This window comes from Adiantum capillus-veneris, chromosome 11 (genome assembly GCF_014529385.1).
Source record: "Adiantum capillus-veneris isolate H3 chromosome 11, ASM1452938v2, whole genome shotgun sequence".
NCBI classification, from domain to species: domain Eukaryota; kingdom Viridiplantae; phylum Streptophyta; class Polypodiopsida; order Polypodiales; family Pteridaceae; genus Adiantum; species Adiantum capillus-veneris.
In genome coordinates this window covers 3,549,413-3,575,225 of record NC_140941.1, presented here as the reverse complement: position 1 = coordinate 3,575,225, position 25,813 = coordinate 3,549,413, and the positions used below count along the sequence as shown (strand labels likewise).

At 45.9% G+C, this 25,813-nt stretch overlaps 1 protein-coding gene across 2 annotated transcripts in view; it reads left to right on the top strand.

Moving 5' to 3' along the window:
- The window catches only part of LOC147446823 (uncharacterized), a 69,192-nt gene extending 48,425 nt beyond the window's left edge, over nucleotides 1–20,767 (top strand). For both annotated transcript variants that reach the window (XM_086522789.1, XM_086522790.1), the window contains exon 8: nucleotides 20,412–20,767. In XM_086522789.1, coding sequence (XP_086378915.1) covers nucleotides 20,412–20,514 — 103 coding nt within the window. In that variant the 3' untranslated portion in view covers nucleotides 20,515–20,767. The remainder of the gene's footprint in view (nucleotides 1–20,411) is intronic.
- The last annotated feature ends 5,046 nt before the right edge of the window (nucleotides 20,768–25,813 follow it).

Here is a 25,813-nt window from a genome sequence, read left to right as displayed (position 1 = left end):
TTACCCTTCCGCTTTTGCAGGCGTGCTTTCTCAAACCGAAGTAGCACCCAATCATCTTCCTTGAACTTCAAGTCACGTCGATGCTTGTCGTGCTTTAGACTTCTGCAAAACCTCCCTTACCTTGGCAAATGTAGTGTCCAGGTCGTGCGTATACTGATCCGCTTCAAAAATTCTTGTCCTTGGTGCTCAGAATCGGTGGAACCTGTCTGACACCCTCGGCAATCTCAAATGGCGCCTTCTCATAGACGTATGAAGTGTGTTGTAAGAAAACTTCATCAGGGGCAAATTTTTTTTCCATTGAGTCTTCTGATCAAACTTCCAAAAGTCATTCTACTGAGTTGGCTATCTTCGATTGCCCATCTATATGTGAATGAAACGAGGACGAGAATTTGTGTGTCCCTATATTCTCCCATATTTCTCTCCAAAACAACGTCATAAATTGGGGATCTCTATCGGACACTATAAATTCAAGCATACCATGTAATCTGAAAATCTCTGAGACAAACATCTTGGCCAAATGATCAGCTTTCATTGTCCTCTTTACTAGAATGAAGTGAGCTTGTTTGCTGAGTGTGTTGATGACTGTCCAAATGTCATCATGCCCACTTTGAGTCTTCTGAAGATCAAAGAGAAAGTTCATTCCTATACTCTTAAAAGGTCCGTTGAGAATAGGTGAAGGTTGGAGTAGACCCGGTGCCTTGTGTCTGTCAAACTTGACCTTCTGACATACCAAACAAGTGCGTAGAAACTCATCGACATTCTTTCTGAGCCTAGGCAAGTAGAAATACTTTTCCACTTCTTTCAAGGTATTCTCGGTGCCTCTATGCCTAACAAAAGGTGGATTTTGGCATTTTGTCAACACCAACTTCTGTGTAACGCAAAATTCTTACGCATCAAATAACCTTCCCCATTGTTTCCGAAATCTGGATGTGTAGGGTAGTGATGAATCATATCTTCAAAATTCTGATAATGTATCGCCGAAATGGCCGATACCTGTGCCTTTCGAGACAACGTGTCTACCACTGAATTCTTCTTTCCTATAGCATAAACAATATGACAGTGGAGCTACGACAAAATGTTCGCCCATCTCATTTTCTTATCTGGAAGCTGTTTTTGAGACAAGAACAACTCCTTGTAGATCTGTGCAACTTGCTCCGGTCTAGAAAACATTCTACTCTCATAGGCTACAACATGGCTCTCCTGCATTAAGACTATCCTCGGATTGCATCCACATGCATCACAGTAAGCCTCAAAATGTTTTTGGCATTTGCAAGTGTCACAAGACGGGCACCACGTGCCAATAGAAAAGAATAGACTTTTAACACTTCAATAACAATTGAACTGAAAGAGAGAGACGACACGCAACACGGAGTGTCGGAATTCCACCCCAAAGAGTATTGGCCCCAAACCTTGGCGTCCCTTTCGGTATTTCTTTATATTGCATCAACACAGTACAAGCCGGTACTCGAGACTCTGCACCTTCTCCAGGAAGCATGCCAGAGAATGAGCCCTAACGTCATATTTAAAGGACCTTGGCCTAAAAAGCAATTACAGTGAAAAGCCTTTAAAATATAAAAGCTTCTGGTCCAAAAAGCAATGCCAAAAGCTGCCAGCGTAATTTAAGGAAATCCGTACAGCCTGCCACGTCATCAGCCAGCGCAAAACGTGGAATTCCGTACAGCATGCCACGTCATCATGTCAGCGCAATTTTCGGAAATCTGCCATGTCATCAATTTTTGTGTGTGTGCGGGTCTTGCTTTATTTTAACCCTTTGTGTCACTTGGGACCCCATTGAACGGGGTCCCCATAAGTTGGTAGGACTTCTTCTTTTACTTGTTGTTCTTAGGATTTAAGCCCCTCGGCCACATCTGTAAGTTGGCTCCATTCTTTAGGCTTTGACATGTCAGCAGTTTGTTACATCTCCCCTTCTTGAAAGAGAGTAATCGTCCGCGATTACAGCATGTCTGCAAAACAACTCAAGTTAGCTCAAAAATATTCCGAGGGACAATCAATTTGATCTTTTTATTAAGGAGTTAGCTTCTCCTTTCTGCTCTTTTGATCAAAGAGTTAGCTTCTCCTTTTGGCTGTTTTGATCAAGGAGTTAGCTTCTCCTTTCTGCTCTTTTGATCAAGGAGTTAGCTTCTCCTTTCGGCTGTTTTGATCAAGGAGTTGACTTCTTCTTTTGTCCAGATCGGAACTCTTGATATTCCGGCGTAGTAAAATTAGCCATCACACCCAGACCGTACTGATCTTCCACAGGTGTCTTAATGTACTAAAATTACATACCCAGGCAATCTCATCCAATTAGGAATATTTAGTAATTGGCACATCACAATGCAACACAAATGCTCACATATGCATGTTACAAGACATAGAAACATAATCGTCGATGAACACCCCCCCCCCCCCCCCCCCCCCCCCCCCCCCCCCCCCCCGCAAATAACCATCCAGGTCCAGGCCATGAGCTGTTCAACGACCCCCTCATCACTCCTCCCGCAAATAACCTAAAAGGTCCGTGCCATGAGATATAGAGGCCTTTTTGTCACGTGACACATCCAACCCTATGTGTCCGTGGACAAGCTACAGCATGACAAGGGTTCAGTCAGTTGAGTCAGTCTAGATTAGAAGTGATCTGGCACTTTTGTGAGTCTATTCGTAGACCGTGCATGCCCAGTCACTTAGTGTAGATGCATGTCCTCTGGTTGCACACAACATGATCATAAGCATTCCCATCAGAATCCTTCAGGGAAATTTTCTAGTACATTTAGCCTATTTTACCTATTTTTGACATTTTTCACTTATTATTTTTAAGTGACTTTTGTTGGAAAGTAGGTAGGGCAAATTGAGTAAGTTTGTATGTAAGCAAACCTAGACTAGCACTAAATGGCAGAAGAGGCAACAGGAGCCAAGCTTAGCAGGCAACTTCTCAACAAGACCCCTTGGTGGTTTCCCCCTCCAAGCAAGAAGAACCATTAGCATCCCCTAGCGTTTTCTTCAACAGCCTAAGCCTAGCGTTTTTGAAGAAGTTTCAACACCTAGCGTTTTTGGAGTGCATCAGATAGCGTTTTAGCATCAGGCTACCATCACCAGCAGAACCCAACATACTAGCGTTTTTGGATCCCCCATCGTTTGCAGACTTCAGCCTTTGCGGTCTTTAGCCCTGGCCATTTTCAGGAGTAGAAAGACCATCAAATTCAGCCCTAACGAGTAGCAGATTCAAGCCTTAAGAACCTCAGTTTTCAGCCTAAGACCTGCAGATTTTCAGCGACAAAGACCCAAAGAAACAGCCCCTGAAATCAGCATTTTTGGACTAGTCGCAGATTTCAGCCCATAGCGTTTTTGGACAGCAGTAGAAAGATTGCAGATTTCAGCCCTTAGGTCGGTCTTGTCATCGCCGACATAGCCTAGACTTGCATCAGTCTCATGCATACTGTTTGTACCAGTTTGTGCAATCAATAGTAGAGCACTCTTGCCGACGAGAGTGGGGCCTTCGGAGGAGGGTTTTACAACGTCTCTGGTGTCGTATCTCTCTTCTCTCTCTATCTCTCAGTCTCATACTCTTGCACGCACAGTGTACATTCACTTTGTTTGTGATCATAGCATTCTCTCATTAAGAACGGAAGGCTCTACCTTCCATAAGAACAAAAGGAAACCTTGAGCACATTTCGAAGCACTCATCTTGAGCAAAGCGCAAACATTCATTCCGCTGCACCTAACACTTTTACAACCAAGCGCTCCCCAGACCGCAGCCTGCGTCGTTTGGAGGTGCTAAGAGTAACCACTACTCGGACTTCTTAATACTCCCCCCGTAAATAACCATGCAGGTCCGGGCCATGAGTAACAACAACAATACTCCCCCCGTAAATAACCACAAGGCTCTGGGCCATGAGTAACAACAACAATACTCCCCTTGTAATTAACCACAAGGGTTTGGGCCATGAGTAAAAACAACACTTTTCAATCATTCAATACTCCCCCCGCAAATAACCACAAGGGTCCGGGCCATGAGTATGAACAAGCATTCTCAAACATCATTCTCACTACTCCACCCGGGAGTAAAATCACCAATCATTGAAACCAGTATTAAAGCCGGAGTCAAACAATTCAATCGGCACCATAACAGGTTCAAAACAGATACCATCCATTTCAAACAAATTTCAAACAGGATCACCAAACAAGTTTTCAAACAATTTTCAAACTTAAAAAGCAATCTCGATATCAGTCGAGATCGAAAATTCGATTGACTTTCCATCCTGGAACCTGCACCAAGAATTAGGGTTAGGTTCATTCCGTAAGGTCGTAGCCGAGCACAGCATGGTCCATCAGCTCTTGGACAGATAGTGTTTCTTTGGCGGCGATGGTAGTCCCAAGACAGCAATCGCACCGAACTTCCAAGGTTATCAACTCGAGAAGAGACATCTGTTGAGGGATGTTGAGAAATTTCAAGATATAATCTGCTAGGGTTTCCATGGCAAGCATTTCAGGATACCCCACTCTTCCAGAAGTTGCACTCCGAAGGAAGATGTCAGAAATCATATAACTTCGGGCAAAAATTTTCTTGAAAGCTTGCCAAGTCCTTAGAGTATGCTACTTGGTAGTTGTAGACATCAACATCTGCATAGCACTGCTTCTCAGAAAAACAGTGACTTGAAACAAATCTGGATCCTTCTCTTGCAAGTGATCTTAATTGGCTTATGCCCTGTAAGACATGAGCGGTGAAGACGGAGCGCGCCCGATGCGCGATGAAGTAAGGGTGGGAGTAGCTAATAAGTCTGGGTTGGAGGTCGAAGATCCCTCAAATAGAACTAATAAGGAGTGGCTAATAAGTCCGGGTTGGAGGCCGAAGATCCCTCAAATAAGATTCCAATAGCTCTGTCTGCTCTTTTGTAGGACCGGTATGCTTTCAGAAAAGCACACGCCTGATGCTTTGATACCACTGTCACAAAACGGGCACCACGTGCCAATAGAAAAAAACAGATTGAACAGACTTTTAACACTTCAATAACAATTGAACTGAAAGAGAGAGACGACACGCGACACGGAGTGGCAGAATTCCACCCCAGAGAGTGTTGGCCCAAACCTTGGCGCCCCTTTCGGTATTTCTTTATATTGCATGAACACAGTACAAGCCGGTACTCGAGACTCTGCACCTTCTCCAGGAAGCATGCCAGAGAATGAGCCCTAACCTCATATTTAAAGGCCCTTGGCCTAAAAACCAATTAAAGTGAAAAGCCTTTAAAACTCAAAAGCTTCTCGTCCAAAAAGCAATGCCAAAAGCTGCTAGCGTAATTTAAGGAAATTCGTACAGCTTGCCACGTCATCAACCAGTGCAAAACGCGGAATTCCGTACAGCATGCCACATCATCATGTCAGTACAATTTTCAAAAATCTGCCACGTCATCAGTTTATGTGTGTGTGCGGGTCCTGCTTTATTTTAATCCTTTGTGTCACTTGGGGCCCCATTGAACGGGGTCCCCATAAGTTGGTAGGACTTCTTCTGTTACTTGTTCTTCTTAGGGTTTAGGCCAATGCTCGAAAAAAACTTTTTTCCAAAAACTTGGCAAACCTACATTTGTGAAACAATAGAGGTAAATTGACATAATTTGAAGGTTTATACCGAATTACACAATTTTTTTCAAAATTTTGTAGGTTTTCTCACCTTCAAATATACAATTTAGAGGTAAATTTTAAAATTGTAGGTGGATTACACTGAACCTAGGTTTTTTTCGAGCACTGGTTTAGGCCCCTCGGCCACATCTGTAAGTTGGCTCTATTCTTTAGGCTTTGATACGTCAGCAGTTTGTTACAACAAGTCTGTTAAAATCAACACAAGACCAATCATCAACTTTTCCTTAAGAGTCTTGATTGCTACAATTTCTGATGGTCCCCAAGCAAAGGGAACCCCTCTTTGAGTCAAGATATGCAAGGGAAAAGTAATCTGTAATCACTTCCGACGAGGGATCGGTCGGAAACACAGAGATAATTGCAATCTACACTCTTGGCAACACTTTTAGTACTTCAAAACAACTTGAATAACTGAGAGAGAGAGAGAGAGAGAGAGAGAGAGAGAGAGAGAGAGAGAGAGAGAGAGAGAGAGAGAGAGAGAGAGAGAGAGAGAGAGAGAAGAAGAAGAAGAAGAAGAGAGTTTTAACGTCGTAGGAAACTATCCCAAGAGACCTTAAAGATCTAGCCGACGAGGAGTTGAACTCAAGACCTGTTATTCAAGAGGGAAATGGCATAACCAATCTACCACACTTGGGTGATAGAAAGGTTATACCATTTTCCTCTTTTTATTGGCACACACACACACACACCCACACACACACACACCCGAGAAGAAGAGAGTTTTAACGTCGTAGGAAACTATCCCAAGAGACCTTAAAGATCTAGGCAACGAGGAGTTGAACTCAAGACCTGTTATTCAAGAGGGAAATGGCATAACCAATCTACCACACTTGGGTGATAGAAAGGTTATACCATTTTCCTCTTTTTATTGGCACACACACACACCCACACACACACACACCCGAGAAGAAGAGAGTTTTAACGTCGTAGGAAACTATCCCAAGAGACCTTAAGGCTTAAAGATCTAGCCGACGAGGGTTGAACTCAAGACTTGTTATTCAAGAGGGAAATGGCATAACCAATAATACCACACTTGGGTGATAGAAAGGTTATACCATTTTCCTCTTTTTATTGGCACACACACACCCACACACACACATACCCGAGAAGAAGAGAGTTTTAACGTCGTAGGAAACTATCCCAAGAGACCTTAAAGATCTAGCCGACGAGGAGTTGAACTCAAGACCTGTTATGAGAGAGAGAGAGAGAGAGAGAGAGAGAGAGAGAGAGAGAGAGAGAGAGAGAGAGAGAGAGAGAGAGAGAGAGAGAGAGAGAGAGAGAATGGGACCAAAAACAAAACATTACAACAGTTCCTTATTGGTCAAGGTATTAGATACATATCAGTTAAGGACTGAGGGTCCATCGGGAGGGTAAAAGAGAGAAGAAACAATACAAAACCTAACCGAAGGGGGATCAAGTGAGAGGGGAGTCAGTCTGGGAGTTCGAAACTATTGGACGACCGCTTTACCGCCTCGGTGGATTGCCCATTTGCCTTGCTTGCGAGCTTCATGCGCTTGCTTTGAGTTTGAGTTGATTGGTAATCAATTCCTCAACGATCCAAATTGTGGTTCCCATGAGGAGGCGAGATTGGCGTAATAGCTTCATCCACTCCTCTTTTTTCTTGAAGGTGAGGATGCAGTGCTCAGGTGGCACGTGCCTCTTTGTGTCGTTGATCCATGAGATTGTGCTGGGCTTGACGATAATTGGTTGGAGGATGTCATTGAGCTTGGTGATTGCATCTTCAAGTGTCCTCATCGGTGCACCATGGTGATGGAAGTCCGTTGATTCTAACTTTAAGACTGAGTGATTCTTGTAGTAGGCGTTCTTGAAGGGCCGCTTGTATTTTGGTGTCGATATTCATTGTGATGCCGTGTGTTACCTTGTGGACTTTCTTTTGGACCACTGTAACGTACTCAGAGAGGAAGGCTTCAATCTCTCTCGCATTTGCAAGTAGTTTTTGACTCTTAGCTTCCTTCGTGTTCTCGAGATTGTGTAGCCGTTCCTTGAGTGTTGCATTCTCCTTGATGAGCTCTTGGATTTGGGCCTCAAGGGCCGTGATTCTTGCTTCTTGGCGGGTAGTAGGGTCCTTCTTGCGTGCGGCTGCCACAGTAAGAAAACTCGTGTGTGAGGTGTCGGTGTACCAGGGGTGGACATGGTCTTTCACCCGTGAGCTGGCGGGGACAAGCTCAACCAGACCTCTGAGAAAGCAAGTTGGGACCTGTTTCAAGTTGGGCTGGATCTACTCAAGCAAGTTGATGGTGTGCCGATGGCGAATCTGCTAAGGCAGGCTGAGGGTGCGTTTCACACCTGAAGCTCCTTTCTAAACACTTAGAGCCGATAGATGACGTGGGCAGTATAACACCAGTGGGAAGCTCCTTCAATTTATTGAGAGGCAACCTTTAAACTTTAGAGTTGCAGCAATGTATCGGCAACAAAGTGGCCTTTTTGTGGTTCCATCTGCTAGCGTTGCTGGTGGCGCTGAAGGACACTGTGTGAGCAAGTAACACCAATAGGGTGATGAGGCTTCAACGGTTGGAGGCAAAGAGGGTAGGGGTTGTGGGCTAACCCCCCGTTGTGGGCTAACCCCCCCAACCAGGTGCTGCCCTGCGATGTGAAGGGGAGCAGTTGAAAGCCAGGCACGAACCCTAGGTGCGCAGAGAGAGAGAGAGAGAGAGAGAGAGGAGAGAGAGAGAGAGAGAGAGAGAGAGAGAGAGAGAGAGAGAGAGAGAGAGAGAGAGAGAGAGAGAGAGAGATGAGATGAAATGCTATATTAACGTCTTCTAAAGGCCATATTGACCTATGAGACCAGAGGGTTACATCATGGTGAATGTGATACAGGTCTGAATAAAAAGAATGAAAGAAACTAAACTTAAGAGAAACACTACTAGAGTTGTAAAAGGTGTATATCAAGAGCCGCCACGTATCTCATAGTATGCTGTATAGTGGCATATGTAGTGAAGCTCTGTGAGAGAGAGCTTTTTTAACGTCTATGTGAGGCGGAAGTCGGCCTATGAGACAAATCAAGTATACATGTGTGTATGTCCTCCGTCTATCGGAAAAGACAAAATAATTCAAACTGGTGCAAAATAAAAGAAAAAAACTTTTGGTGGATGATGGGATCTATGGGGGGTGGGTGGAGCTCTAGTACTAGTGATATGTGCATGTTTATATGCTCAGGGTAGTACAACCATGCAAATGCATCAATCTAGCTAGCTCCATTCTGTGCTAATGGGGGGATGTAAAATGTGGTACATGGGAGGGTCGAGAGCAAGGGCTGCCCTAATGAACGCAGTTGGGTGAGCCATCATTTGGGCTCGTCTCTCCTCAGCAGCTCGACGCGCTCGGGTCCGGATCTCCTGAATCTGTCTCCGGTGGAGTTGTGGGGCCTGGCATTCGGTAACATGCGGGCGTCGTCTAGCCCAACTCGTCTCAGCCTGCTGAAGAGTCACTCCCCTCGGTGGATCGAGGAGTGGAGGGGGTGTAGCCCTCTGGAAGAAATGTGTAAGCTGTGATTGTCCCCCCCTCCCCTTGGTCTCTGTAGGTGGTTGCAAAAGTGTATCCTTGTGCCTCTGTATCTCTAGCAAGTAGCACCCCGCATCCCTGCTGTCTCTGTAGTATGTACTTCAGAGTGCATGATCTCTCGGAGGGTAGGCTGCCCTTTGAATAGTGACCCGTATCGACCTCGAATATCAGCATAAGCTCTGCATCTGCAAATAAAATGCTCCTCACTCTCCACCTCCTCTCTGCATACGTGACAGACTCTCTCCTCCTTGGGGATGTCATGAGCTCTCTCCACCTCGATCTCGGTGATGATACTCTGAGTTGACCAGTCACCACCCGGGAGCTGTGAGGCATGTAGGTGTCCATATAGCGTGGTCGCTGTATGAACCCGTCCTAAGAAAATTATCTCTGTAGCGTGACATCTTCTGCTGAAGGGGAGATGTGATTCAAGTCTGTCTGATATAGAGCTGCCAGAGATCTTGTCGGAGCACTGTTTCTCTCACTACGTGAGAGATGAAGCTAGGGTGAGTCGGGGTTGTACTAAAAAGGTGGCAAACTCTCAAGATCAAGGCCATGTGCTCCAAACCATGCTCTAACTTGTGTTTACGATGCTCTGTTGTAGCAAACTCTGCTATTTGTATAACTGAATGAAATGCTTGCCGTGTGAGTTAGTCGGGAGATTTTTCACTCTCTGGATAAAACAAACTGTCTAAAAGAGTGCCTCCACTACCATTTCGGGGGGGGGGGGGGGGGGGGGGGGGGGGGGGGGGGGGGGGGGGGGGGGGGGGGGGGGGGGGGTAACAAGCTCTGCCCTCATGATCTCTTGTGGCACTTTGTGCTTGCCTCGAAACAAGCGAGAAATCATATGGATATGTGGTCTCTCAATTCGTGCCCATTGGCTATTTGTCAATCCGGGTGCTCACACTAGTGTTGCATACATCAGGGCCGGAGTGACTAATGTATCAAATAGCCACCCCTTCGTGTTGGGCTCTTGAAAGTATGCCTGATGGTATCTCCTCTCTAGCATGGCCAATGCTGCATATCCTCTGGTGAGTCTGTCAGTGGCGGCTTGTGCCATGGAGAAGGGTCCCTGTCTGCTAGTAAATGCGACTCCCAGATAGACGTAGGAGGTGACCACCTCTATTGGTCCTTCTACTGCTGTAAATGTGGTTGCTTGTGGGACTGTTTTGGAGATGTGAAAGATCATGACCTTGGTCTTCCCAAGGTTCACTGCTGTCAGTCTTGTGTCTGTACAAAACTCATCCAAGGCGCTCAAATGGCTCTGTAGACCCTCTGGTGAATTTGAAATCAATACAATGCCATCAGCATATAGCATAACATGGATTGGCCTGCTAGGTCAACTCTTGCCCCTCCCGCTCGCAGGATGTAGTCGAAGATCTCGTCGGTGTAGAAGCCAAAGAGCATCGAGGAGAGGGGGCATCCTTGCTTAACACCAATGGTGCTAGCAATAGACTCTAACAGGCCACCTGGACAACGAACTCTCCCAATCACTCTATCATAGAGAGCATAGATGGCCCATATCATCTCTGATGGTACCCCCAAACTCTGAAGTCGTCGAAAGAGCCTCTCCCGTGTAATTTTGTCAAACGCTTTGCGGAAATCCACAAAGCAGCATTAAAGCTTCCTTTTCCGTGAGGTATCCAGGTTGCACGCTCGCTGCTGCTGCTCACGCCCCCTATGTGAGCGCGGCGCGGAACCCCCCCCCCCCCCCCCCCCCCCCCCCCCCCCCCCCCCCCCCCCCCCCCCCCATTTCTCCCTCGCGTTGTGCACTACTGCCCGCCGTTGTTAACATGCTGTGTGCGTTACAACCAGCCTACGCGTTGCCCCTCGCCCCAGCCCTTCCCCTCGCGCTCTCGTGCTCCACCACCCTCCCTCCAACCCTCCTCCTTGCCGTGCTGCTCCCTCGCCTCCTCCCCCCTCGTGTTGCCCCTCCCGCTTGCTTCCTCCTCCCTCCTCTCACTGCCCCTCCCCGCTCGTTTCCATCCCTCCTTGTTCCGTTCGCTGGCTCCCATCTCCTGAAGGCACCTCTCGACTTGCTCCGAAGGGATTGACCGCCTGACATCGCTTGTTGGGATTTCCTCAGAGGGCCGTCTCCTTCCCTCTCGCGTTCCATCACAGCAGTAGATATAGATGGAGGCTCATGCTCCACCCGAGAGGGACTCTCAAGAAGCCCTCTCGTCGGACCCTGCAGAGCCCACCATCCGACTTGCTCTTTCGCCGACAAAGCAAGCGAGCCTCGCAACAGAGGTGGAGCGCCTCCAGGCGACCTCCGTCATTTGCAAGATCATTGGCACCCGCTTTATCAGAGAGGTGCGTTATCTTCTCGAGGCCCGCCTTTTAGCAAAGGTGGCAAGATACTTGACGTTCAACTTCTCGGACGTGGCTTTTACCAGATAGAGTTTGAGGCTCTCGAGATGGCGTCCATGGTCATTGTGATGAGTCCCCTGGCCATCCGAGCAGTTCGAGCTTATTTTCAACAGTGGCGTCATGGTTTCGACCCAGCTACCAACGTGCTTGTCGAGGAGGTAGACCTTCCCATCTCAGTCTGCTTCCTCGGACCTAGGGTGAGTGGTGGTTGGCTCCGCCAAAGCGTAGAGTATTCGGGCCCCCCGAATCAGTGTTTCATTTGTCATCAGATGGGCCATCTTGCGAAGGCGTGTCCACGGAGGAGGCCTCGACCTTTACCTCAGGCTCAGCCCCAGCCTCCTACGGCTAGCCATCAACAGCAGACAGAGTCACATAATACTCAGGCAGACTCTCTCCGAGCCTAGAGGAGGGATGGCAACAGGTTCGTGGTCGACGTCAACAGGGGCCACCACGCCAGCCTGGCGCGTCGGGTGGACTCCAGGCTCCAGCAGGAGTGGGTTCCCACAGGGAATCGCTTCGACACTCTTTAGGAGGATGAGGTCCCAGCTCCACCCTCCACTTCAGCCTCACCTTCGACAGCCCTCCCCTTTCCCTCCCCCCGAGTTTTCCTCCGCCTCCTCCCCCTCCCCCTCCCCACCTTGCCCCTCTCCTAGTGCCGCTCCCCGCCCCCCCCCCCCCCCCCCCCCCCCACTCCTCCTTCCCCAGTCCCCGTGCTTCCACATGTCCTCCTGTTCCTACCTCGCAGCCGACCCATGGGGTAGGACCTTCCTCGGTTGCTAGGAGATCTCTTGGCAGCGCTTTTGCCACGAGTCGCTTGGCGAGAGAGGGACATCCCTTCTTGCGTACCCCCCTGTGGGTGCAGACATTTCCCTTTGCAGCAGTTCCTTGTGGACTGACGTGCTTCGACATTTGTCGTAGGTGGGATTTCTTTGCCTACGACTTCACGTGGTTTCTCGGTGACCCTTCACGAGACTTTGAGGGAGCTTGTTTCAAAGTTCATGTACTGTTCCTTGCAGCTAGAGGGATAGAGGCCCTGGACTCAGCGGTTGGCTTCTCTTTTCTCTTATGTGGCAGGGATGAGGTTGAGTGGACGCTGGACTCAGTGATGGAGTGGTTGCAAGCACAGGCCCTCGAGTTCTCTCACCACACGGGAGACCTGGGGGTTACATACCTGGTACAAACCTTGTGGCCGTTGACCAAGTTTTCAGTGACCCCTCCAGACTCGGCAGGATGTAGACACATTGTGGTACACTTCTTTGCTGACACGCAGAGCCCATCATGCTATGTATACATACATGAGGACTCTTGGAGAGAGGAGGTTGCCCTGCATATGGCACACTTTTCTTGGGCCTGGGCTAGACAGTCTTTGCATCACGCCTATCTTGAAGACGCTCAGATGCGGATTACTCCCCATCCAAGCCAGCTGGTTGGCCCGTAGGGTGGTGGACTGTGGCTTTCACCCGAAACTTTACTTTAAGCTTTAACACACAGAAAAACCTTGTAGAAGAAACCTGTAACGGGAATTAACTATTCAAAGCGCACACAGCTTGGAAGCTAGAATGCTTCGAGCAGACCCGACACCCTTTTGGCCCCAAAGACTGGCGCCCTTTCGGTATTTCTTTATTCCTTTAGAGGGTAGAGTTACAAAACTAGAGTCCTGGGGATCTTCACCTGTATCCAACTAGATTACACCTGTTTTGGCAAAATTTTGACAGCATAACGGCCCCAAAACTCGCCTTGAACAAATCCCCCTGCTGGAACTCACTTCCAAGGACTTAAACCCTCTGTTTTCAGCCCAAAAACAGCAATTACAGCTTGCTGTATTTACTGGTTTTTACCCTGTTTTCAGCCCTAAAAAGTCCCGGAACTGTCCTCTAACAGTGGGGCACTGTTCCCAATGCTTATGGCATCCATACGGCTGCAAAACAGTCCAAAAACAGCGCATAACCAGCGCTGAAAATGCACCTGTAAGGTGAGGTTATCACCCTCACCGGTGCTTGCTTTTGGAATAGCAGTTAACTACTCCTGTTCTTGCTCAAAAAGGCTCTTGCCTCGGCAGAGAAGCATAAGCCCACACAACTGTACATAGGTCAATTGAAGAGCCCTCTCGTGGGGCATCACGTTACTGCACGTAGGGGAGAGAGAGAGAGAGCAGTGTAGAGTGTGCAGGACATCACTTCTGGCACTGCACTGTACATGAGAGGGAAAGCTTGCACACAACAGGTCTTAACCTGACAGGTTCTCAATGAAGCATCCCCCCAGCATAAATCGAGCGACCCCTCTTCTGCACTTGACCTCTAATGCATCTATGAACAAATAAATGAAAAAGGGGAAGAGTTCCATGGCTGCCAAAACCTGCGTATCGCGGAAAATGCAGCGAAACAGCCCTGTTAACATGCATCTGATGCCTTCCAATGCTGAAAATGAGCTCCTTGGTCCTAGGCGAAGTCATGGGAAGCTCAAAAATGCAGAGAAACGGTTGAAAATCACAGTTATCAGTCTTCAAAACTGCTCCAAACAGTCAGTTACGAGTTTTATTCTCGCAGACTTGGTAAGTTGGCCGGAAAGTGCCACTTGACCCTCTTGCATGCAATTTTCCCGCATTGGGCTTCCCGCTTAAAAATCTCTCAATTGGTGCATCAGTTGACTTAGCGGCAAAGTAATGAAATGTTCCTCTTGTCATTCCGGAGCTAATGACGCGAACAGATTTCATGGCCCAAAATAGCAGTTCCCTACATTTTAGGAGATGCTTCCATTGGACTCTCACTGGTCATCTGACCATCTTTCACCACTGGGACCACGTCTAAAAATGGAATGTAGCCCAGTTATCGGGTGATTTTCTCTTGGTGACCCCACCTTGGCACTGTGCGTCCATTGAGTTAGTTTCCTAGTATCCACCAACTTAGTAAGTGCGGCGAGGGGACCTAGATAACTTTGAACTAAGCCTAGACACCCTTTTACTACTGGAATTCCAGTGCCGACTAACTTTCCATCTGCAACTGAAACTATTGTTTCACACTGGCCATACAATGTCCGACGATTTACAACTCTAAAAAGAGGGTCCCAAAAATTAAACAAAAATCATCGGAAAGAAATCAATAACTCGAGTTAGCAATTGCAACGTCCTCGTGACACTAGGCCCTTTTAAAATCGCAAACCGATTGCGTGCCATATATACATGCCATAGATGATTTAGTGTGGTAAGCATCCTTTTATCATCGCATGTATCCGCAAGAAAGACTGTCAAAACATGTGTAGAAATGACTTAATGAGACCATCATACTTTTGTCAAACAATGTATACTACTATTGCACTGAATCCATGAGTACATTTGATGTGCTAGTTCTATCATTACCCCTCCTTTGCAGACGTTGGGTTGGGGCATACGTAGGCTGTAACCCAAAGGCCTCAAGATAAAGCTGCAATACATTTCGTGACTCTGACAGTACATACTCTTTCCATCCACTTTGCATCCATAGGTGGATAGTTCTTGAACGTCACCCAATAGCATCTTGCAACCTGTCCCTTAACTTTTACGTATGCATCTGCAAACGAGCATAATTCACAACAGTGTAGCGTACTATCCATGACCAAGTAAGGTCAAATTTCAAGATGATTTACCAATGCGTCAAAGAATCCAAGCAATTCGCCGTTATTTGACCACTTTTTGGCAGGGCGAACGCTGAAAAGGTTTTGTAGGAACATGCGGAATTTCTTGTGTGTCTTGTGAAGAGAAACCCTCTTCCATAATGCCCTTCCCTTTGTCGGCCATAGTGTAATGCCAGGTTCCTATACTCTGTGTCTTCACCAAACCAACCGAGGTTCACTTCTTGAGGAAAAAGTGATTTGTCCCGGCAACGGAACCATGATACCAGTCCGTAGGGCGGTGGATTGTGGCTTTCACCCGAAACTTTACTTTAAGATTTAACACACAGAGAAACCTTGCAGAAGGAACCTGTAACGGGAATGAACACTTCAAAGCGCACACAGCTCGAAAGCTAGAATGCTCCGAGCAGACGCCGACATGCTGTTGGCCCCAAAGACTGGCGTCCCTTTCGGTATTTATTTATTCCTTAAGAGGGTAAAGTTACAAAACTAGAGTCCTGGGGATCTTCATCTGTATCCAACTAGATTACACCTGTTTTGGCAAAATTTCGACAGCATAACTGCCCCAAAACGCGCCCTGAACAAATCCCCCTGCTGCAACTCACTTCCAAGGACTTAAACTCTCTGTTTTTAGCCCAAAAACAGCAATTACAGCTCGCTGTATTTTCTGGTTTTTACCCTGTTTTCAGCCCTAAACAGTCCTGGTAGTGTCCTCTAACAGTGGGGCTGACATCCATACGGCTGCAAAACAGTTCAAAACAGCACATAACTAGTGCTGAAAATGCACCTGTAAGGTGAGGTTATCACCGTCACTGGTGCCTACTATTGGAGTAGTAGTTAGCTACTCCTGTTCCTGCTCAAAGAGGCTCTTGCCTCAGCACAGAAGCATAAGACCACACAACTGTGCATAGGTCAAATGAAGAGCCCTCTTGTGGGGCATCACGTTACTGCATGTAGGGGGGAGAGAGAGAGCAATGTAGAGTGTGCAGGACATCACTTCTTGCACTACGTTGTACATGAGAGGGAAAGCTTGCACACAATAGCTCTTAACCTGTGACAGGTTCTCTATGAAGCATCCCCCCAGCATAAATCGAGTGCCCCCTCTTCTGTGCTTGACCTGTAATGCATCTGTGAACAAATAGATGCAAAAGAGGAAGAGTTACATGGCTACCAGAACCTGCATATCACTGAAAACGTAGCAAAACAGCCTTGTAAACACGCATCTGATTCCTTCCAATGCTGAAAATGAGCTGTCATGTGCACATCTAACACAGATTTCAGCATCTGCGTTTTTAGCGCGTCGTCGCTGTATCATCGTCATCGACATAGAGTCAGAATTCAATAGATAAAAGATTTGCAGATTTCAACCCATAGCGTTTTCAGATTTCAGCCCGTCTCGTCGTCGACATCGTCGGCAAGTCCAAAGCATTGTAGAGATTTGTGCAATCAATAGTAGACCGCTCTCGCCATAGAGAGTGGGGCCTTCGGAGGAGGTTTTGACAACATTCTAGTGTCGTATTCTTCTCTCTCTATCTCTCAATCTCATGCACCTTCATTCACAGTGTTTATCCACTTGTTTGTGATCACTTGCAGTCTCTCATTAAAGGAACGGAAGGCTCTCCCTCCGTAAGTAAAAAGAACCTTGAGCACAGTTTAGAGCACTCATCTTGAGCAAAGTTCAACATTCACTTCCGTTGCATCTTATATGGGATCCTTGGTCCTAGGTAAAGTCATGGGAAGCTCAAAAATGCAGAGAAATGGCTGAAAATCAGAGTTGTCAGCCTCCAAAACTGCTCCAAAAAGTCATTTGCGAGTTCTGTTCTCCTAGACTTGGTAAATTGGCCAAAAAGTGCCACTTGGCACTCATGCGTGCAATTTCCCCGCATTGAGCTTCCCACTTAAAAATCTCTGAATTGGTGCATCAGTTGAGTTAGCGGCGAAGTAATGAAATGTTCCTCTTGTCATTACGGAGCTAATGACGCGAACAGATTTCATGGCCCAAAATAGTAGTTCCCTAAATTTTGGGAGATGCTTCCATTGGACTCTCACTGGTCATCTGACCATCTCTCACCGTTGGGACCACGTCCAAAAATGCAAGGTAGCCCAGTTCTCAGATGATTTTCTCCTGGTGACCCCACCTTGGCACTGTGCCTCCATTGAGTTAGTTTCCTAGTATCCACCAACTTATTAATTGCGGCGAGGGGACCTAGATGACTTTGAACTGAGCCTAGACATGCTTTTACTACCGGAATTCCTGTGCCGACCAACTTCCCATTTGAGGGTGAAACTATTGTTCACATTGTCCATATAATATCTGACCATTTGCAACTTCAAAAAGAGGGTCCCAAAAATTAAACAAAAATCATCGGAAAGAAATCAATATCTCGAGTTAGCATTTGCCACGTCCTCGTGACACTAGTCTTGAAGACAGCACGGTTAGTTGCTGCTACAACATCAGTTCTCTCTCGTTCCCCATGAGGATTGTCTCATGGAATGTGCAGGGATTAGGTGGGCCCTAGTTTCAACGCCAGCGGGGTCGATTTTGTCAGGAGCATCAACGATGCCTTGTGGACGGAGAGATTGATATTCTAATGCTGTAGGAGCATCATCTATGTGAGAGGTGGCCAGCTTTTGCGTGGGCGATTTGAGACATTTTGGTTAGCTACATTTGACATAGTCACATGGGGACGGGGACGTAGCGGGTCCTGGGGACGGGGACGTGGCAAAACCTGGGACGGGGGACGCGCTTTAAAAAACACTAGGCCGGAGGAAGGAGGGGGAGGAGTGCTTAGAGAAGCTTCAGATCCATCTTGAGATGCCATAGATGATAGATATTAGTGAAAGCTCGGAGAGAAGGAGAAAGGGCTACTAGGTAGTAGGTAAGGGCCCAAGCCTCAAGGCTCAAGCCTTCAAGCTCGGAGGAGAGATGGGAGAGAGAGAGAGAGAGAGAGAGAGAGAGATGGCCCATGTGGCATGGATGATGGCCCGCCGCCCATGGGACTCGGGAGCACTTTGAATTCAGAAGGGTAGGCTTGCCAAGGCCTTCCCTTGTGTGCCCTTAAATAGCAACCTATTGCCCCCAAAACTGGCCGTTAAGAGGCGTTTGAAAAAGTTTGAATTGAATTTCAAAACTTGCCACTCGTCCTTCCCGTGTCCCATGCTGCCCCGTCACCAGGGACCCGCGTCCCGGGACGCGTCCCGCCGCCGTCCCTTGTGAGGGACGTCCTTGCGTCTCAAAACGGCGTCCCGCCCCCTGTTCCCGCGTCCCCCGTCACGTCTCGCCTATTTAGGGCTGTGTCCCCCATCCCCTGTTTCTATGACATTTGGACCTGGTGGTATACATGGAGGGGTATGTATGACTATTGCGGACTCTTGGCAGCAGGTCATTGTGGGCAGAGGTATTATTGTGCCTGGCAGGGCTCAGTGGATTACTATGCTGGTTCAAGGTTCCCTCTTGGGTTTTCTGAACATGTATGCGCCCAATGTGGCAAGTGCACGTGCAAAGTTTTGGTCTCACATTGTAGAGTCTCTGCTGCATGCAGAGCAATGGTGCATTGGAGGTGACTTCAACATGTTGGAGGACCCCTCAGATAGGATTGGTGGTAGCCATGCTACCGTGCACGGAGCTGAGTTGGCAGCCCGGGAGAGGCTATGTATGACTTTGAGGGTTTCAGATGTTTGGCAGCACTCTCGCTTTGTGAGGCCCCCAGGCAGCTTGGCCTTCTCTCACTCGGACCGCAGAGTGGGAGGAGTGAATCTATCTCGGAGGAGCGAGCCACTCAGGGGTGGGACCTCACTCCAACCTGCTACAGAGCTTACTCCACAGGAGTGCTGCAGTGAGAGAGAGGTGTGTTGGGAGCTCGTCTATGGCCTGACACTTTGGTTCATCTAGCGGGCCCACTGCTGCCGCATCTTTGAGGCTCGCCTTGTGCCACTAGCAGAGACTGTTCGAGATTTTTGGCTGGAGCTGATCCATACTCTCAAGGGACAGTTGAGAGACTTCAGGGCAACTCCGACTGCATGCAGGAGCGTAGAGAGGCGTTTTGTCGACTCTGGCGCCCTCTGCCTTTCTTCACCATGGTCCCGAGTGTGCTTAGATGGCACTACCGTCCACCTGTATGGCTTTTCCCTCCTCCCATCTCCTGATTTAGCCTTCATTGTACATATGATGTTTTTTCGTTGGGAAAGTCTCCCCTTATGATTGTTGTAGCCCTCTCTAGTAGAGGTGGTTGTAGCCCTATGGGTAGTTTCATTAACTAATAGAAGGATCTTTTTCTCGAAAAAACAAAGCTTCTTCTTCCGCACCTTTGCCTCATCAATGAGGCAGCGCAGAATGAAGATGTTCTGGTAAGCCTTCAATCAACTGTTCACGAAAAGCACGACGAAGAGCATCAATGCTCAAATGGCCAAACTGATAATGCCATAAATCACCTGTGGGAGTACGAGTCATTGAAGAAGAGAGCAAGGAGCCTGTAGCGACCGTGCCCCCTTTGACCTCCTTGCTGGAGTCTCGATCCCGAATGGACACTGCATCCTCTATGAAAATCACCTCCATGACTAACTAGCACACTTCGTGCATAGATATGAGATGAAAACCCGCTTTGGAGCATAAAGAACCTTGGAGGTGTGCATACCCCCTCTGCCATCTGGAATCAATTTCATGGTACCCTTGTTGTGAAGAGGAACCTCCGATTTGCCGTCAATGAAAATGGAACCACAGTGTTGTCGCATGTTGGATAACTGATCCTTCGAAGGTGTCATGTGCCGTGAAGCACCACCATCAGGAATCCAATTCTGAGCATCTCGAGTCGTCTCAACCTCCGATGTTCCTAGAGAATCCTCTGAAGGTAGCGTTTCCAAATGGACAAAGGCTGGTGATTGTACCGTTGTTGAAGAAGTCGAAGCATTGCCAACTCGCTTTGGACACTTACACCAATAATGGACTTTTCCCCACAATGATTGCCAATGCCGATCTGCTTTCAAAGCTTCCTTTCAGCATCACTCTTCTTTGAAGTGTTACTTTTCTTCTTACCCTTCTACTGCGTGTGGAGTTCATTGTAATAGGATCATCCGAAACCAATAGCGCATGATTTTATGGTGTTGATAGAAAACAGTAATTTTACAAACTTAGTTTAGCATGATAAAAAACGTTTCGGTCTAAAACACAGTTCAAAACACATTGAAAGGAAGGTCACAAGCCCCAATTTTATAGAGAGAGAGAGAGAGAGAGAGAGAGAGAGAGAGAGAGAGAGAGAGAGAGAGAGAGAGAGAGAGAGAGTTGTGTTATGCAGACATGTAGGAATCAAGGAGCTCACCTTTGGTGGAAAACGCTTAGGTGATTGGGATGAAGGCATGACTTCGGAAGAAGATGGCTATATTTCTTACAAGATTTAGTTTCCTCGTAGGTATTTCCGTCATTAAGTTGTAAGATCAGGCTTGTTTGAGGTGTGTTAAGTTAGTAAAGCAACAGTGAGCAGGTTAAGAGTGGCACGATCTTGAAGATGTATTACCACATTATTTGAAGTTGGTATAGTCTCCTTTTTGAGCTCACTATCGATCATTTGGACAATTAATCATTGATAGACTAGAACGTTGGACAAATAAGGTGTGCTGCATTTATTCTTGCAATGAGGATTGGCTTTAGACAGGCGGTCGTGGTTATGTTACTGGCGTGTTATGATGTTGGGTTTTCATGTTAATTAGCAGCTGCAGGACTGCATAGTGCTCTTTTCAAAGCATTATTGAGTGATATGTCTGTACACTACAAAGTAGATTAGAAGTTAGCCTTGACAAGTCACCACATGGCAAGGTCTTGTTCGTCATGCGTGCTCCTTGTCATAAAATAGACATGGCTAGTGAGATTATTTCATGCATGCTCTGGTCTAAATATAGACTGTGAAATTTGCTGATATGACGACTCTTCAAATCATTTCGCATCAGAGTCTGAGTGGGATGAACCCAATGCCTGGTTTTTTAAGGCCTACAAATTGCAGGGCACGTGTCTGAAACCTCTATGCAACCAAGTTCCTCTGAGAGTCCACGCTGTATGGATTCCAAGGGTTCTTTGTCACTCCTCACATTCTTGGATCATCACTTTGGAAGAGTTCTCTGCAGCTGCGCTATTTGCTTGTGCCACTTTGCATTCTGGCCATATGGACTTTTGATGCACGTCTACGTCTATGTAACACTATAGTTGGAGTGGCAATTAGTTCAATGAAAACAACTATTTTGAGCACAGCTGAGATGAATGGTTATAGTGTCTTAATTTTCTCCTTTTGTTGTTTTTCATTTCTTAGGACTTACAAGTCTTTGGAAATTGGCAGAGCTCGCAGAATACCAACTCACCTATAACCACCTTGGAAAATGCACCTTATATCTTTGTCTTGGTGGTGAAGTTAACTGTCTTCACCTTTCCTGTAACGCAGAGCTATCTTTCTGGTAAGCTAAATAACATCCCTTTCCCAGCCATTCCCAGATCCCACATGATAAACCTCCACCTTCTTCGTCTCATGCTTCCTGTCTTTAGCAAATCAGGTCCTTGTTAGCATAGCCCAGTGAGTGAGTGTGTTCGGTCGTGTAGGCTCTAAGCCCTTGCCATGGACAAAGGAGCACCTCGCTCTTGCATAGGTGAAGGGAAGAGGTGGAATCTTACGAGATTCGTTTTGTTACTTAGCCACCTAAAACCTTCAGCCCGTTGAGTGCGAATGCAATGCATCGAATCCAGCCAGTCAATGTTTTGCAGGAACTTGCTTCACGTAGCCATGCTCCGCCAACCACCCGACCGACCCACCCATTCGACTTTTCCTTCTCATCTCAAAGAGAGTATCTTCCTAGATACCCCCTAACGAAAGGCACAATAGGTGTGTCGTGATTGGTCGGTAAAACAAAAGAAATAAGGGAAAATTACCAAAATACCCCTCAAATTTTGAAAATCCCCAAAATACCCTTGGTTGTGAGAGTAAATTTCTCCAAAAATAATTTTTTTTTGTAGTTTTTCATAAGAAGAGTGATTGTCTACCATATAGGACGCTACAACTAACATTTGAGTTGGTTATGTAGGCCTTTGAGATGAATTGCTTCATTTATTTTAGACATACTTGCCTTATTTTTGCGAAGGTAATTTGCGACAATTTACATGCTAAGCACTCAAAAAGCGATCTCAACTGTCAAACAAGAATAAAGACTAGAAAATCTTGAAGTATCCAACGAAAATAGATACAAGGGTTTTTTGAAATTTGAGGGGTATATTGGGAATTTCCACAAATTAGAGAGGTATTTTGGTAATTTTTCCAAGAAATAACTTCAATACAAGGAGGTTGCTTTTACTGCATGCCACTGTGGTTGCCGCCCACAAGCACCCTTTGTTGTTGGCACCGATAGTTGTCCTTTTGTTGTTGGCTCCCATTCGACTTTTCCGTCTCATCTCAAGAGGGTCTCTTCCAAGATACCCCCTAATGAAGGACAAATTCAAAACCATAGGCACATACCCCTTACCAGTCGTAAAATAAAAGAAATATAATCAATACAAGGAGGCTCTAGGGAGAAGAAAAGGCCACATGAGATTTTTAGGAGAGTTGAATGCAGGGTCAAGGAGACAAATTGCAAGAGCGCTAAAAATCTTCCATGAAGGACAAATTCAAAATCAAAGGCACATACTACTACATACATATTTGCAGCTTTCATAGTATATTACCTCGAAATCTATGCAGATTCTCCTTGCTCTTAGTATATTACATCTTGTAAATCTACATTAGAAAATGGTTGATATGAAATGTCATTGGAAACCTACGTAGGGTGCACATTTGCTTCATTAGGATTTACGTTTGTACTTCTACCACTAGATAAAGCCAAAAACGTATGATATATATTTTGTGAGCTTGTATTTGTCTCCTTGGTGCATGCTTATAAGATTCAATGGCATCTTCCACAAAGACATCTCTGCTAATCAAGGTACGCTTTGTTTGCAAATAGAACCTGTAACCTTTGCTTTCTAAATTGTGATCAACAAAAATTTATGTCATAGGCCTTATCATCCAATTTTCTTGTTTTTGCTTAGGTACTAAATTATAAGATAAGCAACCAAACACACGCAAGGGACCAATAGCGGCTTCTTGCGATGTCAAGACTATAATGCTTTAGTGGGATACCTGTATCATACATACGCGACATACATGACAATTTGAATCTACAACACATGTGGAAAAGCTATACATTGTGCCATCTTCATTGATGTATGTTTTACCTCTTTCCAATGCAATTTTGATGCGAGGTATATGGCATTGTACATCGATGTTTTATCTCATGACTAGCTAGAAATACATTGCACACTTTCGATATAAACTCTCCCTCCTTGCTCAGAACAACCATATATAAGATACGTTTGCTTGAAGTACATAAATCCTTCAGGGTCTTTCTTAAGCACGTACACTCATGCATGCCTCAAGTAATCATCACTGAAAATCACAGATTATAAAGGATCCCGAAAGGCGGAGTGTACATTGGACCACAAACATTATTGTGTGCAAGTTGCAATGTGCGAGTAACCCACATAGAATCATCCTTTGAATGCTTAGAGCGTTGTATTCTGCCTTAAATATAATTTTCATATGCATGTTTCAATGCTACCTCAAGAGGGGACAACGAGAAGCAACGATATCAAATTTTGCAAATGCAATGAACATGGAAAATTTAGATGACCGCAATGAGTATGCTAAAGTTTTGCATCTGAAATAACCTTCGAGTAAAAAATTGTGCAGGTTGAATCGTCCACACATTTCTTATACGCATTGAGCTGATATAGCCCATGAAACAAAGTACTAGATGTCACAATATTGTTGGGTTTCAAGTCCAAGTCGTCGTGTTTGATCGTGTGAAAAACATACCTATGGTACAAACAGTTGTAGACCACCCTTTTTGTATAGTATGTGTGTGTGTGTGTGTGTGTGTGTGTGTGTGTGTGTGTGTGTGTGTGTGTAAGAGATTTTGATCAGATATAGCGTATTGTTTTTGCTTGGTCGAAGAAGTTCTCTCTCTATCTCTATCTCTATCTCGATTTTGCTATGCATGCTCATCTCTTGCGATGGCCAAGCCGCATTGTCACCCTTCCTAACCATGTTATCCCAACACTAGTGCTAGAGCACAAGCATCGTCAATCCCTAGGCGGGACGCATTCTAAAATGCAACATCACTACAGGTGACTAGGCGTGCATCTCAAAATGCAGGAGAAGCAGCGGTGAAGAATATGGTGTGGACACGTTCTCAAATTGAGTCTGTGCATCCTGAAGTGGGGGCTAGGTGGAGAAGCCAACGACGAATTTTGACAACCATCCAAAGTTTTTTTCACATCGAATAACCCTTAACTTTGCTTTTCCAAGTATGAAAACAAGATCTGTCAAAATTGTCGAATTTGGATGCCATGTTGTTTCATACAATCATCGCTTGATACCACGTAGAATTGAATGTGTTTTGATATGTTGTAGGAAGCTAAACAAGCACCATCGCCTAATTGTTGTCAAGCATGCAAAGCTTGCTTACTCTGTCTAGACAACGTTTCGGGAAAGAAAACCCCTTGTCGGTTGTAAGCGATGTAGCAGCATTATCTACATGGGATCCTTGTCGTCACGTCAAACCGTGGCCACTATAATGTTGTAAGCGATGTAGCAGCATTATCTACATGGGATCCTTGTCGTCACGTCAAACCGTGGCCACTATAATGTTTCAAAAAGCTCCCTGTTGAGCTTGTTAGCCTAGCTCTTGATATGGCATTTTGCAACCCTCTTCAAGTTGCCAAAGCTCAATTGTCACCAAAGCTCAAACAATTGCTCCACATCAATAGTTTTAAATGCTAGGGTAGAGATATTATTGCCTTGTTGCAATCTTTCGACGGATGAAGCAGGTACAACGATTGCAGTCACTATAGCCTTATTTGCTGAACAACAAAGGAAAGACGAGCAAGCATTGGGTATTATTCTGACTACATTGGAATACATTTTTATTCATTATTTAGATGATATCACATCTTCTAGTGCTACTTGGATAGAATCATAAACTCTTTTTGGTGTCAAAGCCAAATATTCCATGATAAGACTAAAAACAAAATTATACTCTCTAACCAGGTGTGTTAATGAAAATATAGCATCATTAGCTATTAGATTGAAGAGCATCAGAACTCAGCTCGCATAAGTTTAAGCTCCAATAGTTGATGAAGATCTCATAGTTGCTTTACTTAATAGCTTACATGCTGTTGAATTTTATCAAATTGTCACTATCTTAAAGGAGAAAAATCTACTGTCTTTTTGGATGGAATTATTAATTCATTGCAGAAAGAGGAGAAAAGAAGTTAATATGCTCTCTCTCTCTCTCTCTCTCTCTCTCTCTCTCTCTCTCTCTCTCTCTCTCTCTCTCTCTCTCTCTCTCTATGCACATTCATCTCTTGCCATGGCCAAGCCCCATCATCACCCTTCCCAACCATGTTGCCCCCATCAAAATTGAAATCATGCACAATAAATCTTTCACCCACAAACTTGATTACAAGACCAAATTTTGCAAGTGCAAACATAAACAAAAGATTCTTCTTGGTCCTAGGTGTATATATAAAGCATCCAAGTGAGTGAAAGAGCTGCCGCATGTAGTAGTAAGCACAATCTTCCCAAGGCCTTGAACTAAATAAGAGGCATTGTTGGTGCACGTGACA